The 18,182-nt window shown below is 38.2% G+C and overlaps 1 protein-coding gene across 2 annotated transcripts in view; it reads right to left on the bottom strand.

The window, feature by feature from the left end:
* Positions 1-18,182, bottom strand: part of LOC126473398 (brefeldin A-inhibited guanine nucleotide-exchange protein 1) — a 285,458-nt gene that overhangs the window by 40,872 nt on the left and 226,404 nt on the right. For both annotated transcript variants that reach the window (XR_007586450.1, XM_050100408.1), the window contains exons 24-25: positions 15,924-16,059; positions 4,175-4,377 (exon numbers count right to left, since the gene is read on the bottom strand). Coding sequence is in view for 1 of the 2 variants with exons in the window: in XM_050100408.1 (XP_049956365.1) it covers positions 4,175-4,377; positions 15,924-16,059 (339 nt within the window). In the remaining variant the exon portion in view is untranslated. The remainder of the gene's footprint in view (positions 1-4,174; positions 4,378-15,923; positions 16,060-18,182) is intronic.

The following is an 18,182-nucleotide window of genomic DNA, read 5'->3' as shown; positions in this document are numbered from 1 at the left end:
CAAAATTCAAGCTTTCGCAACAAACTGTTGCCTCATCAGGAAAGAGGGAAGGAGAGGGGAAGACGAAAGGAAGTGGGTTTTAAGGGAGAGGGTAAGGAGTCATTCCAATCCCGGGAGCGGAAAGACTTACCTTAGGGGGAAAAAAGGACAGGTATACACTCGCACACACGCACATATCCATCCACACATACAGACACAAGCAGACATATTTAAATATGTCTGCTTGTGTCTGTATGTGTGGATGGATATGTGCGTGTGTGCGAGCGTATACCTGTCCTTTTTTCCCCCTAAGGTAAGTCTTTCCGCTCCCGGGATTGGAATGACTCCTTATCCTCTCCCTTAAAACCCACTTCCTTTCGTCTTCCCCTCTCCTTCCCTCTTTCCTGATGAGGCAACAGTTTGTTGCGAAAGCTTGAATTTTGTGTGTATGTTTGTGTGTCTATCGACCTGCCAGCGCTTTTGTTCGGTAAGTCACCTCATCTTTGTTTTTATATATATATATATATATATATATATATATATATATATATATATATATATATATATATATATATCTCAACAACTGTCCTTCAAGTGTAACGAGCGAGCAACGGAGTTTATATTTCATACCTGCCGCAGCAAATTTGTGTTCGTGGGGTCTCTATTCTAATTCGAACGCTTGACTTACACTATACTTATTCGTTTCGGAATACCGTTTCTACATCTTCCGTTAACTATACGAGGTTAACATTATGAAGACAATTAATGACATTTGTGAAATACAACTTTGTTTGCGGAAATCATAATGATGTTCGAAGTCGCCAGTTTTTCCATGACAAACGACTTTCAACAACTTATTATATGCAGAATTGTTGCAACTGATTGACGGGAATTATATATATATATTTGAATTACAAAAAACAAATACTAAAAAAAGGGTTGCATGGCGCGAGATTCGATCCGGCGACCTTCGGATTACGAACCCGAGCGCTTACCGCTGTGCCACGACGCTGTAGAAAATTATTAATCGTAGAGAGTATTTCACGGCAACGGTTTCTTTTAACTGTCGATTTTCTCGACAACGGCTGAGAAGTGCATCTTGGTGCTTTGCCACATTACACCTCTGGCCATGAGCTTGTATTATGCGCAGTATGAATCGAATCTGAATTTCATAATTGGCGGCCTCCCCTTGTAAGTGCAAAATAACAGCTGCTTTTCTAGTACATTTATTCAATCTGATGCTAAACAAATTTTTGTCTATTGCATTTACTTAACTTTGTTCTCAACATTAAGCTGGTCAGAAATTTACAAATTTAAGCAACGCAACATATTATTCAATAATTTTCACATTTATCCATTTGTGCCTTGATTGATAATGTAGTGATGATATTATCCCAGAAATCAGAAGAGTCTTCTTCTGTCAAAAATTTATAACACCTCATCACAAACAACCTCTTATTTTTGCAAAAAACGGACACTCAGAGTTGCAACTAAAATGGGTGTTCATAAAGTTGGTGACCGGTTTTGGAATAAGACCATTCTCAAACCAATCAATATTTGCCAAGTAAATTGTCTGTCAAAATAGCGGTAAATGAAGTGTGTACATATACTAGTGATCAAAAGTATCCAGATACATGGTTGAAAATGACTTACATGTTCGTGGCACCCCCCATCGGTAATGCTGGAATTCAATATGGTATTGGCTCACCCTTAGCCCTGATAACAGCTTCCACTCTCGCAGGCATACATTCAGTCAGATGTTGGAAGTTTTATTGGGGAATGGTACCCCATTCTTTATGGAGTGCTGCACTAAGGAGAGGTATTGATGTCAGTTGGTGAGGCTTGGCACGAATCGGCATTCCAAAACATCCCAAAGGTGTTCTATAGAATTCCGGTCAGGACTCTGTGCAGGCCAGTCCATTATAGGGATGTTATTGTGGTGTAACCACTCCACCACAGGCCGTGTATTATGAACAGGTGCTCGATCATGTTGAAAGATGCCATTGCCATCCCCAAATTGCTCTTCAACAGTGGGAAGCAAGAAGGTGCTTAAAACATCAATGTAGGCCTGTGTTGTGACGGTGTCACGGAAATCAACAAGGGGTGTAGGCCCCCTAAACCCACACCCTGTCATCGGATCGCTACACTTTGTACCGTGATTCGTCACTCCACACAACATTTTTCCACTGTTCAATCATCCAATGTTTATGCTCCTTACACCAAGTGAGGCAGTGTTCGGCATTTACCCGTGTGATGTGTGACTTATGGGCAGCTGCTCAACCATGAAATCCAGGTTTTCTTACCTCCCACCTAACTGTCTTAGCACTTGCAATGGATCCTGATGCAGTTTGGATTCCTGTTTGATGGTCTGGATAGATGTCTGCCAATTACATGTTACGACCCTCTTCAACTGTTGGCGGTCTCTGTCAGTCAACAGACGAAGTCGGCCTGTAAACTTTTGTGCTGTACATGTCCCTTCATGTTTCCACTTCACTATCACATCAGAAACAGTGGACCTATGGATGTTTAGGAGTGTGGAGATCTCGTGTACCGGCATATGAGACAAGTGACACCCAACCACCTGACCACATTCAAAGTCTGTGAGTTCCGCGGAGTGCCCCATTCTGCTCTTTCACGATGTCTAATGACTACTGAGGTCACTGATGTGGAGTACCTGGCAGCACAATGCACCTAATATGAAATACATATTTTTTGGGGTGTCTGGATACTTTTGATCACATAGTGTATGGTTATGACCCCAACTATAATGTTTGTTAATGAACACAGTTGGGACCATTCGCACATGTAAGAACTTTGTTTACTGCCATTTTGATGGACATTTTATTTCGCAAACATTGGTGGATATTTTACTTTGCAAACATTGGTTGGTTTTAGAATGGGCGTAGCCTGAAACCTGTCACCGACTAAATAAACATCAATTTTAATTGAAACTTCCTGGCAGATTAAAACTGAGTGCCCGACCGAGACTCGAACTCGGGACCTTTGCCTTTCGCGGGCAAGTGCTGTACCATCTGAGCTACCGTAGCACGACTCACGCCCGGTCCTCACAGCTTTACTTCTGCCAGTATCTCTGCAACTCTGGTTGTCTCTTTTTGCATCACAATCTAAAAATGAGTTGCTGTCCCACTATACCCAATATGTTGCAGTTATGAATCTCATTTCTTACTTTATTCAGGGCCGTAATTTTCAGCAACTGTAGCATATTTTGGAAGTTTTATTGGGGAATGGTACTGTAGTATATATTTTTCAGAATAAAATTCAGTCGTCAGTTGCAAATATATCATTAATACATTTTACCGGTTTTGACAAATTAATTTGTCATCTTCTTAAGCCTATAACATTAGGGATATTACAAATCTTTATGTGAAGTGTAGAAAGTACATTTTGTATTAAAAATATATTTGCAACCGATGGCTGAATTTTATTTTGAAAAATTTCTCATTTCTACATCTTCTACAAATTTATTACTATATAACAAATATGACAATTACAAATATCCCAGGGGGAATACAGCTATATAAAAACAAAGGTATTAGTACATTCAAGGAAAAAAGGAAGCAATTAGAGTATTATCAACATTAGTCTTATGTGTTTCTGTTGAGGTATAATCAAACAATGGAAACTCCAGGTAGGAATATCAACAATTCAGGAAAAGACAGATTGCTACTTACCGTAAAGAAGACACGTCAAGTTGCAGGCAAGCACAATTAAAAAATACTTACCATAAAGCTTTCGGCCACAGCTTTCATCAGTAACTAACACACACACACACACACACACACACACACACCATTCATATACACAAACAAGTACACCTCATGCACACATGATGGCCAACTCCAAGATGCTGGAGTTTGACATCATGTGTGCATGAGGTGTACTTGTTTGTGTATATGAATAGTGTATGTATCTGTAACTGATGATGGCTGTGTCTCAAAGCTTTATGTTGTCTATAATGATTGTGCCTGTCTGCAACTTAACATGTCTTCTTTACGGTAAGTAGCAAACCTGTCTTTTCCTACGTTGTTCACTTGAGATACAGTGAGAAGGAAATATTTTTTACTGCCAACAGCCCATATTTGATTCTCATACCAACTGTAAAGTTTTTATTAGGGATTTATTTATTTGCTTGCAGTAAATGAAATTAAAAAAAAAAATCATATTAACATGTTACCGTAATAATATCCATATCAGACTCTTTGCCCTCACGTGCATCTTCTGGTCTCCAGCTTAAAAGAGCATGGGGTATAGTACAGTTAAATATGTCCAGCATACACTGGCAAGTCTTCTCCCATGTGGAATCTGAGAACTTCAAACCATTAGAATTGACTAGATTCTCCAGACAATTTGTACCTGAACGTGCCAGTTGTTCATTATCTGAAAGAAGAGAGATCAGTTAAAAATCAGGGTATACCTTAAGCTTTCACACAAGAAAATCGAGAACATTACACAGAAACAGAGTGCCTGTTTAAGTGGATACTGTATCAGGAGCAAATGGAACGTGGCTGATGGATAAATAAATTATGAAATAAGACTGGATTCCAAACAACTGGAATTTTGTAACATTTTGTAATCGCATGAAAGGAAGAAAGTTTAGAGTTTTTACATTCTGTTGACATAGTCATCATTACTTATGGAACAGCCTCTGATGTGGGGCTGCCATAAAATATATTTCACAATAATGAATTACAGAATTTCAATTATCAGGGTACAAATGAAATATTTCCGCCACAGATTTAAATGACACTCAACATTTTTGAAACTGCTGATATTGTGTTGTTTTTTGAACAAGTAATAGCTAGTTTTAAGGTGAAACATTGAAATGCTGGTTAGCTCCATGTAGTAGAGCAGGAACAGCCAAGAATTCTGCACACATGCAGTGCTCTTGCACATGTGCAGAGCTCTCTTGCCTGGCTGCACACTTCCCACCACTACCACACCACACAGTCTACAGGGGAGAGGGGGGGGGGGGGGGGGAGGAGGAGAGAGAGGAAGGAGTGAAGGGTAAACTGTGAATGCACCACATTTAAATGACAATGCAGTTATGCAAGGAACAACAGACAGCCCGCATGGTTTCATATTTATCAAAAACACAAATCACAAACAAAACAAAATTTTTATCTGGTAGAAACTGGTGACGTGCAGACAGTTTTGCAGATTTTTGCCTGTCAGGTTGCCTTGTAATACTAACTTATCTAGTTTCATAAATAAAACAAAAGCCTTTCACACACATATTTTAATCGAAGTATTGTATCATGTTTGCAACCCCATTATGGAAATGTGGAAACTCTTCCCAAGGAAAACAACGTAAAACTCCTGGACAGTTTTAACATAAAAGTATTTGTCTTTTAAACTGGACTTACACTGTAGATCGATCAATTTCATCTGCACTTTCAACTGAAATAGCAAGCAGTCTCAAAAAAAGCTGCTCAAAAACAGATGTAAGATTGGCAGTGTCCTCAAAGTGTGTAGAAAATTATCCTTGTAATTCTTTGACTGCCACAAAGAATTCTGTAAAATTATAGTGAGCTTTGGGAATGTTTTTTGTCAGAATTTGTCTCTTCCATAATGAGATTTTCTTTTTAAATAAATCCCTATAAAATCAGAATTAAGTTGCTTCTCACCTAACAATATCTTACTATGAGGAGTGGGCAGTCAAGTCTACTTAAAATATGTGGTCTGCAATCCATTCCACATATTCTAATTTTTGTTCATGCTCTCCTTTTTCGTTCAGAATGTCACCAATAGCAGGTTTCAAATCAAAAAATCATTTCAGACATGCACTTTAACTTAACCCACATACTTTGCAGTAATATATAAAGTCTCCATATGCTTTGCAACTGACAGTGTAATACTGCATACAACTTCAAAAAAATTTACTGTTCAAGCCACCAATTTCATCACTACAGGCCGGATTATATGCATAATAAAAACATTAAAAAAATGCATGAAAAGTGTCGAAATATGCGAGATCAAATAATAATAAAAACACGATAGTTACTATGCGCATTATATCTCAAAGTTGAACCTGTGCATATCAATTATGAGGGAGAACACTGGCCATGTGAAAAATCGCTACATTTAGAATGCTGATATCATTTTCTGAATACTTTCTGGTAGAGGTTAGGAAGGGGTCCTTCCTGAGATTATTTTCTAAAAATTTTCAAAATGGGGACGCATACCACATTTCAAGAATTGTTCATTCTTTGCTATTTTTGTTGCTAACAAGCAGATGTGATGTGAGCGACTCGCAGCGAAACAATTGATATGTACTGGAGCAACTTCGATATATACTGCATGCAGGGGGCACACTCAAAAACTATGTAATATTATATTTAAAAAACAACATACAATCATGAATTTTTTTGAACAGCATTAACTTTTAATTAATACTATTGGGCCAAAGCATCATTTACAATTTATTTCACATTTTCTACTATTGTAAACATAAGCGACCTGGAACTGTTCCAAATGTTCAGTAGTAAGATTGTGTCTTCGATCACTCAAAACATTTTTATAAGCAGAGGAGGACTGTTCTACATCAACTGAGGTAGCTGGGCAGTATTTGAATTTGGGTGCTATGTTGGCACTTATTGCTTCTGGTAAAAAAAAAAAGTTTACCCATCCCATTAATAAAACTATCGATTTGGCACAAGGGTTTAAAGCCTCGGTTATTGTTTAAAATGTTTTCAAACTTTAAGTTTTCTTGGGAATACCTCTGGCAAAGATGAGTTCACTAGAATTATTTTATTCATTAACTGAACAGATTCATTCAACGCCAAACCTTGAGTTTAAAGCTTTTTAGTACTTGCAGGTATATGGGAAAAATGAGTGCTAACCACAGTAATGTCTTTTTTAATACCAGAATCATTTTAAAGCTTCCTTGCACTGGCAAACTGCCAAAGCCTCTGCACTATCTAAGTAGTTTACTACCACATTAATGACCTCAAAATGTTCATTGTAAAACGACACAGCTTTTAGAAACACTTTCTTTCTTTCTCCGTGGAATGTACTTCTTCAGCAAGGCAATGTACTGGGCAAAGCACATCACATGAATCAAATTGGGATAAAATACTCTGAGGGCTTTTCCTGTTTGATCATATACGGAGCAGCATCTGAGATAAACATGAACACCCTTTCATCTGCAGGAGATTCTGGAAATATTTTTCTAATATCCTCATTCACAAATCTGGTGATTGTAAAATGAGTTATTTTTTCAAGTTCTTTGCAAGACACTAAATAGGAAGCACCAACAATTAAATTTGCAATGTAATGGCTACAAGTGTCTAGTTTCACCAACTAAAATCCAGATGATGCTGTCCTTGAGTTCATTGCATATTTCTTCCAGAACATTTACGTAAATTGTCGGAACGTAGTTTTTACACAATGTTGATTCATCTGGTATATTTTGATTTAAGCAATAATTGCGCAGCAAATCTTTGAGGACAGGGTTTGTAAGTCTGTGAAGAGGAATATTGCTTGCAATGAATGCTTTACATAGATCCATGTTAAACCGATGTTTTTGGTTATCTTTTGACAAATCCCTGCTATTGCAAGTTGCTGTTGTGAGAAGTTATTGTTGTGGTCCTTTCTTCTGCATTTCTGCAATATGAAGACTTGTCTTGACAAGCTTGTCTATTTGAAACATTTTTTTTTGTACGAAATGCTTTTCTCCCAAACTCGACAATAAAACAATTGCATCATATATCATATGTAAATGTTCCAGAATGGTCAGCTATTCACGAAATGACGTTTCTTTTTTTCGGGCAGCATGGTGAACAACACATTACTCCCTACACGTTCAACTGTGTATGAGTAAACAGAAAGCTAAACTGAAACAATGGATATGCAACGAAAAGCTTGCATAGTTTAATTTAACTGTTACCGAAGAGTACGGTATGACAGCAAAGGGGATTAACTGGGGGAGAAGGCACAAGAGCATTGACTCTTTCTGCCTGTTCCCGTTTCTTTTCTGAAATGATTTCGTTAGGCAGTGGCCTCAAGGTTTGCGATTGCACGCAGTTCTACGTTGCGGCCAATCTGTGAGACTTCAAAACTAGATTGAGCTAGAGATCACCCATCTAAATTTTTAAAATATTATAAACATAGAGTGAAAATGTGCATTGTCACTAGTTTTTAGTTAAAATATGCAATAACTGGTGAAAAGGAGGCAAATATGCAACATGCAAATGCATATAATCTGATTTTTATTCATCATATTCTCCAAGCCTGGAAATTTAACACAAAGTGCTTCATGATGAACAGAACAATGAATCCCTTACAAATTTCCTGTCAATCATCATAATATTTTGCTCTTTCACTGTCAACTATATCTTTAAATTCTTTCTACATTGAGTTGTAATAATGTTCCATGACAAATTTCCACTACCTGTCAATCAGGCGACTGAATACTGATATTGAGAATTCTCATCTTTCTATTCTGTCATTCTCACTTAGTTTTAAAGACTTGTTTTTGTAAGGTAGCAAGTTATTATGAAATAACATCCGATGCAGTAAGGCATGCAGTCATGTAGCACAGTGGCTTCAGGATGGCTATGTTTTTTCTTTGCTCCGACTCACAGCAGAGCTGATGCTACCAGCCGTGAGAACGGTCTTGAGCAACATTCAGTTGGTACGAAAATTCATGCCCCCCATGAATCTAAATAAACCATAGTAATTATCATCCGATTTTGTTCAAACTTGGTACTTAATCTTTTGTTATTAAGGAAGGGATCCTGTAAAAATTTCAGATTTTTATCTATTATAGTTATGGAGATTGAGAAAATTACGTAAATGTCCTAAAACCAACACTTATATTTCAAAACTCAGTTAGGAACAATAACCAAATGTCTTTTATTATCATCTGAGGTCATAACAAAGCTCACCGATGCACCAATTGCAGTGGGGTGTGGTCGGTCAGTCGTTCTTTCGTCTCCTTTGCTCTCTCTCTGCCACTTTCATAGAAAAGTTGACCTACCTCTATATATTTCTTTCTTCCGAAGTCTCTTCACTCCGCAGTAGCAGATACACGCTAGGCAGTGTAAAGCAGCGTTGATGAAACCACTACCTAATATCTACCACACGGAGGCCACGTAACTCAAGTTGCAAATTAGTTCCTGTAAGCTCGTTTTCACAAATTTTGGACAGTAGGAGAATGCAGTTTAATTGCATTAAGCATTTGGAAATTCTATTAACGCCTTTTTATTCATAAGGAAACATACAAAATGGCTATGGAGTGTGTATTTAATAATGCAAATGCTCTATCATTCCAAGTTCACTGTTTATCCAACATATTTTACACGTAAAAGCAGGCAGAATTCCGGTTAAATTTGTGATCTAACAGTCACTGACCCACCACTATTAGTGAGCTGAACATTCAGTCATTTCAGTGGTCTTTATGTTAGAAGTGCTCGCCAAAGTATTCCATAAAGAACACGGAATATACCACGTGGAACTGTCAGTATGGCCGAAAATTCCACACAACTCATAAAGCTTCAACTAAATAATTCAGAAATATCACACTGTCATCGAAATGTTCATAACTTAAGCCATTTTAGTCATGACATGTTCTAATCACAATTAACTCCCTAGTTCTTCATTTTACATACTATTTTCACAGAGACATCTAACACGGTGTTACCTTGAAGCAAGTTAGCGAGCGACTCTCTTGTTGCTCCTCTCCTTTCTGCCAATCTAACTATCTGCACGTGGGAACTGCTTAATTATGATTGGCTATTGATCTGAATGACCAATCAGAATGATCCTTCCAGATCATTCTCGCAGCAAAACGTGCCTTAGCCAGCCAGTCACTAATGAGATACGTCATTTACGTCATTACAATTTTAATTTCTAATATATTGTTTAATAAAGTAGAATGAAATGCAAAATATTCTTTAAATTAATATAGAAACTTATTCCTTCTTCAGACTTTTATTCTGGCTGCTCTCTTACAAAAGGAAGCGCACATAGACTTATGTCATCAGCATCATGGTTGCAACACAATTTTCCCAGGGTTCAATTATATAAGGTTTTACATAAAATGACATTAAGTTTTAACGTATGTCCCACATACACTCTCTCATTCATTCCCATGTATTCACACAACAACATAATAAACAAATAATAATTTTGAATGATTTTTTATACCACGTAATGTAGAGTAATTGAAGTTTTGAAAAGAAAATTCCACTTAAGTGATTTTATATACTGTGAGCTTTGTTATGACTTCACATGATAATATGAGACATTTGATTATTGTTCCTAACTGAGTTTTGAAATGTGTCAGTTTTAGGACATTTAAGTAATTTTCTCAATCTCCATAACTATAATAGATAAAAATCTGAAATTTTGACAGGATCCCTTCCCTAATAACAAAAGATTGCGTACCAAGTTTGAACAAAATCAGATTATAATTACTATAGTTTATTTAGATTTGTAGGGCGGGGGGGTATGAGTTTGCGTACCGACTGAATGTTACTTGCGACCATTCTCACGGCTGGTAGCGTCAGCTGTGCTGCGAGTCAGAGCGAAGAAAAAACATAGCCATCCTGAAGCCACTGTGCTACACGACTGCATTAAAATACGGTAATGTAAGTGTCACGACATAGTAAGACTATCACAAGTGATTAGAGGAATTAAGTGCTTGGAAAATGTCCCATTATCTTTAGTTTCTTTGCTTGCTGATAGCGTTTGTGGGGTAAGATGCACTATTAGCAAGTTTGTTTTTGTGACTGTATTGTGCCTGAGTTCTTGTGAGTATTATTTGCTTGTGAACAACTGTAGGATGCTGAGAGTCTGAAAATAACACAATATGCATTCAGCTAGCAATTTATAAAGCAAAAATTTGGGACATGAGTTTTGGGTGAAAGTGAAGGAGCTTACTGACTCAGAGGCGAACTAAACATCAATAAGTCAAGAACAACTGAGTTGTTGTGAAGAGAAAAAATACGTTTTTCTGTTTCACTTGTTACAAATTACCTGGACTGAAAATTGTATCACAGACATACAAAATTTTGTGAAAAGGCAATCCACTCACACAAAGAACAGGGTTTATTCACTATCAAGGGATGAATAAAAGAGCCCACTCGCAACCAATGCAAGCAATCTTAAATCCACATCCTAAGCAAATTAAGTCCAACCGTATCAGAGTTCTGTCTAATACAAAGACTATCCATTAGAATCTGAGTAGCAGCACTATAGCTGTTGACAGCAATGTCGTGCAAGATATTCCATTTTCATGCTAACACAGGGTGCACCATTACACCCCTTCTGCCCCAGCACCAGTGAGAACAACACAGGTAGTGCATAGTGCAGAGGAGTCCCATCTGGGGAATGTGGCGGGTAGGAAAAAGATCAATGGGAGTTGCATGTATCATCTAGGGATTTTTTTTTTTTTTTTTTTTTTTTCTTTTTTTTTTTTGGGTGGGTGGGGGGCGGGGGATCCCAGAGGGAAGAAAGGGGGGTGAGAAATTTATGGCTGATAACCAAGATGGCAGAAGCAAAACTGATGTCATTGGTACCGGAGAAGCTTGTTGGCTAATGCGATGGGATATATTGTGAAGCTGTGGTTGGCAGACATTGTCCCGTAGATCCAGTTTGGGGGAGGGCAGTGTCCAAGCTCATGGGATCCTGCTCCAGAAACCACCTGGAAAGTAAGTATTAGTCACAACATGCATCAGTGGTGGACACAAAATGTCCAAGAGGGTGCAGTGATGGTCTGTCTTTAAACTGTTCCACCAACAATGGAGCAATAAGCATCACCATGACAAGGGTGGGAAGAAATCAAACCATGTCATGGGAGGTGAGAAACCAGAACCACATTCACAATACTCTAAGCTTACTATGAAACTTGTGGGTCTGTTTCATCAATCTTAACAAAATAAGGGTAATACACCAAGCAGATACCATATATGGAAAGTCTAGAAGATAGACCCGGACACAGACACAGGAGCAAATTACATTGTACATACAGTGGTGGCCCAACCAAACATGCAGTAAGGAACAGATATTACAAAACTAAAAAAATGCCTTAAGGGGAAACAAGGTTAAAGGAACCACTAGGCTCTCGAAATACAGTCATTATTGGATGAAATGCCCCGCGTCATAGCTCAATGTTGTTGTTCAATATGAGCTGTGGATACAATTTCATGTTACACATAATCTCTACCCCTTCTAAAATATTAAGGGTATGACTCTTTTTCTCCCTATGTAAAATTCTTAAATTTTTAAATATACTGACCACGTAGCCATCATATTCTCGAAAGCGGGTACTCAAGGCAGCCCTTGAACTTTCTCAAACAGCTTCACCGTCTTACCCTGGATGCACAGTGCAACCAGTGATTTCTGCAGCTCACCTGGGTTGCTTTCTGTGCTGTCTATTATGTTGACTTGATGGTAAGCCTTCTGGTTCTTGCTTTAGTGATTGTTGCTTTTGGTCCAGCATCTCATCTCACTTTCACTTTTTTGTTATAAGCACGTCATTGTTACATGGCACAGAATGTTTTCCACTGTTTGTTTGTTGTGGTCTTCAGTCCTGAGACTGGTTTGATGCAGCTCTCCATGCTACCCTATCCTGTGCAAGCTTCTTCATCTCCCAGTATGTACTGCAACCCACATCCTTCTGAATCTGCTTAGTGTATTCATCTCTCGGTCTTCCTCTACGATTTTTACCCTCCACGCTGCCCTCCAATGCTAAATTTGTGATCCCTTGATGCCTCAGAACATCTCCTACTAACTGGTCCCTTCTTTTTGTCAAGTTGTGCCACATACTTCTCTTCTCCCCAATTCTATTCAATACTTCATCATTAGTTATGTGATCTACCCATCTAATCTTCAGCATTCTTCTGTAGCACCACATTTCGAAAGCTTCTATTCTCTTCTTGTCCAAACTATTTATCGTCCATGTTTCACTTCCATACATGGCTACACTCCGTACAAATACTTTCAGAAACGACTTCCTGACACTTAAATCTATACTCGATGTTAACAAATTTCTCTTCTTCAGAAACGCTTTCCTTGCCATTGCCAGTCTATATTTTATATCTTTTCTACTTCGACCATCATCAGTTATTTTGCTCCCCAAATAACAAAACTCCTTTACTACTTTAAGTGTGTCATTTCCTAATCCAATTCCCTCAGCATCACCCGACTTAATTCGACCAGATTCCATTATCCTCGTTTTGCTTTTGTTGATGTTCATGTTATATCCTCCTTTCAAGACACTGTCCATTCCGTTCAACTGCTCTTCCAAGTCCTTTGCTGTCTCTGACAGAATTACAATGTCATCGGCGAGCCTCAAAGTTTTTATTTCTTCTCCATGGATTTTAATACCTACTCCGAACTTTTCCTATGTTTCCTTTACTGCTTGCTCAATATACAGATTGAATAGCATCGGGGAGAAGCTACAACCCTGTCTTACTCCCTTCACAACCGCTGCTTCCCTTTCATGCCCCTCGACTCTTGTAGTAACTGCCATCTGCTTTCTGTACAAATTGTAAATAGCTTTCGCTCCCTGTATTTTACCCCTGCCACCTTTAGAATTTGAAAGAGTATTCCAGTCAACATTGTCAAAAGCCTTCTCTAAGTCTACAAATGCTAAAAACGTAGGTTTTCCACTGCCCATCCTTTTATACAATGAATATCCGCCTTACAGACATTATGGTTTTTGCTATGAACATTGAGCCTACTGTATTCTCCAACATGATGTTTAAATTTTATCATATTTTAATTTTGTAAGTGTACTTGTGTTTTTATCTATACTCATAATTAGGTGCTTACAGCTCTGGTATTACTTTGATGTATTAGGGTTCAGTTTCTCGTCATTTAGATACGCACCTGATGATGTTGCTATAAGCCATGAAAATGATAAATGTGTTAATAAAATTGATCAAGATACAGCTGTTTGCAGAGTTCTTGCTATACAATGTACTACCACAGCTGTGGATGCCCTGTCCGCAGAGTTGTTTGTAACAAACATGAAAACCAACAATTGTGGCACATCAGCTTTGCACACAAAGTGGTGACTGCTCCATTTGCTTTCGTCAGCCAATCACATTACAGGACACAAGACCCATGATGTCAAAGAAATATCATTGTTTCGTTTCATGAACTCATACACTATGGACTGAATATACGCAAAAAAACATTTATGTTGCAAGATCAGAAATGAAAACACAAATAAGCATGCAGTGAAGCTAACATACACCGGATTACATATATCTTGAAAACACCTAATTTCTAGTATGGTTTCTTGTAATACACTGACAGCAAATGTTGTGTAGGTGTCAAAATACATTATAGAGCTTATCTTTGAGTTAGATTTTATTTAGTAGTTTATTATGAAATGGAAAGGAGGTAAAGTCGGTACACATTTTAGAGAGTCCTGGCACTACAGCTATAATCAGTAAATGTTGCCGTCTTCCCCTGGACGGGGAACATGAATTTGGATAACGGAATATGTTACGGGACATGAATTTCGATACCAACATTTTTACAACTAATACACCGAAGTTCACGACACTCAAATGTCAACCATAGGCACTGCGTAGTGCAGATAAGTACTGGGCATTGTAATATAACTTTAGCACTTGTTAAAAGCCACTTACTTGTTATGTATGGTATAATTGTGATGAGATACTTTGTATCAGAAGGTTTATATTGGGTGTCCTACCGATATTTTACTTCAGATTGTAAGAGTAAACTTGATTTCATTTTAACATATCTAATGAAGGCCAGTTTTCGTGGTATGACTGAGTAAGGTAATGGTTTTGGGTGTTCAGCCAAGTTGTTGATGCCATTTTTTGCATGATATGTTCTTGACATACTGTCACTAAATTACCATGTAGAAAAAAGGAATTAAAAACTTGGCTGAACAGTTGAAATCACAAAGTTGACACATGTCTAATGGGTAGTAGCCCTGACAATCAGATTCTGCTGCATCTATATATCAGCAGTCAATGCACCAAAGCAATATTGTCCATCTGTCAAAAATCCTTTTTCTCAGGAACAGGTAGACATTTCCAGTTGAAATTTAATTCATCAACTAAGGTCAATGGTAATTTAGCAGTGTAAATCAAATCAAAAGATACAGCCATTTATGTCACAGTTTTTGATTTGCACAAACTCCCTGACCAAAACCTATAGGGTACTTCCCATTGACCTAGACTCATAAAATTTGGCAAGAAGCAAGGTTTCACAGTACAGGCTAGGAGAAAAATCCAAAAACTATTAGTTACTAATTATGACACACACACACACACACACACACACACACACACACACACACACACACACACACACACACACACACACTTTTGTAATTTGTTATCCCACTTCAAACTTGAAATTAAAACATTCTCAAAAGCCTTGGAATCCTCAGAACCGATATCTTGCCAGTATCAATGTCAATAACAGGCAAAAGTCATCGAGATTTTCAATTCCTGGAATGGATGAACTGTCTAGATACACAATCAAGTCTGTATGGAACCTGCAGTGTGTGAGTTCTACTCACACCTGGACTTTTTTTTTGTTACAGAGACAGCTATAATAAATACTCAAACTGACAATACTATGAAAAGGATAGATTGCTCCTCACCATATAGTGGAGATATTGAGTTGCAGACAAGCACAACAACAGAGTTTTTGTTGTGCCTGTCTGCAAATTCAATATCTCCACTATATGGTGAGTAGAACTCGATCCATTTCATAATATTGTCTCATTATTCCTCCTGATTTCCCATTGTTTACACATTTGAACTGTATATAAATGCATGGTTATTAGAGAGCTTCTTGCATGTACCCACTGAAATCCATGTTGCACCCTACACACAGGCACAATTATGAATAGTAGTTGCAATAGTGGCTCTTTCAATTACTTCTTCATTATCACTGTTATAATAAAAGAAACACACAAACATAGCAATTACCTTGTTGTACACACCAATGTAGCTGAGTGTACAAATCTTCCAATAGAAGAGGCCCCAAAACATCAAAATATTGTGTAAACACATCTACAATTGCATAGAGTGCATGATTACATGTTGTTGTCATCCACTCAGCTTTCTGAAATTAGTGAACATAGATTTTTAGCAAATGAAAGATGAATAATGAATATTTACATCCACAGAATCCAAAAACAATTTACAACACATACCAGTATCCATTCTCTCTTTTTTTTTTTTTTTTTTACCAAAACACTAATGAAAACCTTAAGTTCAAAATTCTGACATAATTACTAGTTATGACGAGCATGAGACTTCTAACTTGACCAACTGAGGCTATTTGTAACAAATGTACATTCATTATGTGAAGGATGAACTGTGTCCATATGGTTGTGCCAAATTACTGTAATGCAGATGTTTAGCTACTTGGCCAAATCTGTCTGAAAGATAATGTAGCCTCTTATCTACATGAAATGGATAAGTATCTGCAAAAAGAAAAAAAAAGAAAAAAAAGGTTGAAAATGTACTAATATACTTTGTGGCAAAGGTAATTTTTTTGTTATTTTGTACTGAAAACAAGAGTTGATGAGCCCATGACCAACAGTAATTTCTGGAGAACTTTTCATGCCGATATCTTTCCTGGATCCGATTCTTCCACAGAAATTTTACATAGAGAGAAGTTTGTTGGACAAAATCCAATCAACCAAATGTGACAGAAGAGAAGCAGAATTTTCAGGAAATTACTGCCCTTGCTTTCTAGACCTACATCTCTACTCCACAAGTCATCATAAGGTGTACAGTGGAGACAACCACTGTTAGGGACTTGGCTAGGCACTTGTCTGTAACCAGACTATTTTCCCCCCACCATTTTCAAGTCATGAGAGACTGGCTACATGAAAAGAATGGCATGTTGCCAATGGTTTTAGCTTGTCTTCATGAAAATCCGTAAGTTTCTGACTAGTTCAAAGTCAAGGTATTGTTCTCTGTCAGAATACATAAACTTCCAAACACGACACACAAGCACAACTGAAAAATTCCAATGTTTTACATGAAGAGGACCTAAACTCCGCCACTGCCGGTCCCAAGCCCGGGGCCCCATCTTGCAAGTCATGGGGAAGGAGGAGGGGGAGGAGTAACAACCTCGTAAAAAAAACCTGGGTCCATCTGGCTCCCGATGGTAGCACCCAGTTAGGGCCCCTACCTAGGGTTACAGGCAAAGCCTGGCCAACGGTCTCGAAGGTGGAAGAGGAATGTCGCTTCCCAACGGCAGAGAGAGCGAAAGAGCCACTGAAACATATCAGGTAGCGGCGGTACTCCATGTTAGGGGCGGCTACCAAAGGCGTCTGTGTCCCCATGTCAGTGGCGGCCAGAACACATCTTCTGGGGCTAACAACTTCAGTCGTATAACTGGACGGACACGAGCCGTCCCAACAAAAAATTCTTTAGCTCATGGAATGGATCACACTATGGAATCGAGATTACCCCAGGGGGACAATCCCCTGTTGATAAAGGTCGACGCAAGCAGGCATTCGGATTCTGTGGGACCTGCCAAAAAGTGCATAAGGGAAGAGTTGGAGCTCCCAAGAACCTCAAAGAAGATTAAAACTAAAAAGACTTTCAGAATTGCAACCATAAATGTACAGACAATGATTAAGACTGGTAAACTTAAACAGGTAATAGATGAGATGAAAGAGAGTAACATTGGAATATTAGCGGTGCAAGAAACAAAAAACACTGACGAAGACACAGTGGAGTCAGAAGGCTTCATAATACTGAAGGGGAAACCAGGAGTTAAAGTGGGAAAGGAAAGACATGCACCTAGATGCTTTGGTACAGGGTTCATAGTAGGCAAGAGATACGAGGATGGCATAACTGAAATGAAGAGCAGGTCAGAAAGGATATCAACACTGACTTTTCAAGCAGGGAACAAAAAGTATACAATAATAAATGGACATGCACCTACAAATGACAAGAACAGGAAAGACAAGAAAATTGCTGATAGTTTCTGGGAAGAGCTAGATGATACACTGAAAAACATACCATATAGACATGTAAAGATACTAGTAGGAGATTATAATGCACAGATTGGAAGAGAGAAGCAACATAAAGGAGTAGTGGGCGAATACCATGCACACCAGCGGACAAACAAAAATGGAGAAAGGCTAATTGAACTGTGTCGAGAACACAAAATGAGATTGATGACCACACACTTCAGGGCCAAACCATGTAAGAAAAAGACATGGG

The sequence above is a fragment of the Schistocerca serialis genome, chromosome 4 (assembly GCF_023864345.2).
Source record: "Schistocerca serialis cubense isolate TAMUIC-IGC-003099 chromosome 4, iqSchSeri2.2, whole genome shotgun sequence".
In the NCBI taxonomy this organism is placed as follows: domain Eukaryota; kingdom Metazoa; phylum Arthropoda; class Insecta; order Orthoptera; family Acrididae; genus Schistocerca; species Schistocerca serialis.
This window is presented reverse-complemented; position numbering and strand designations above follow the sequence as displayed.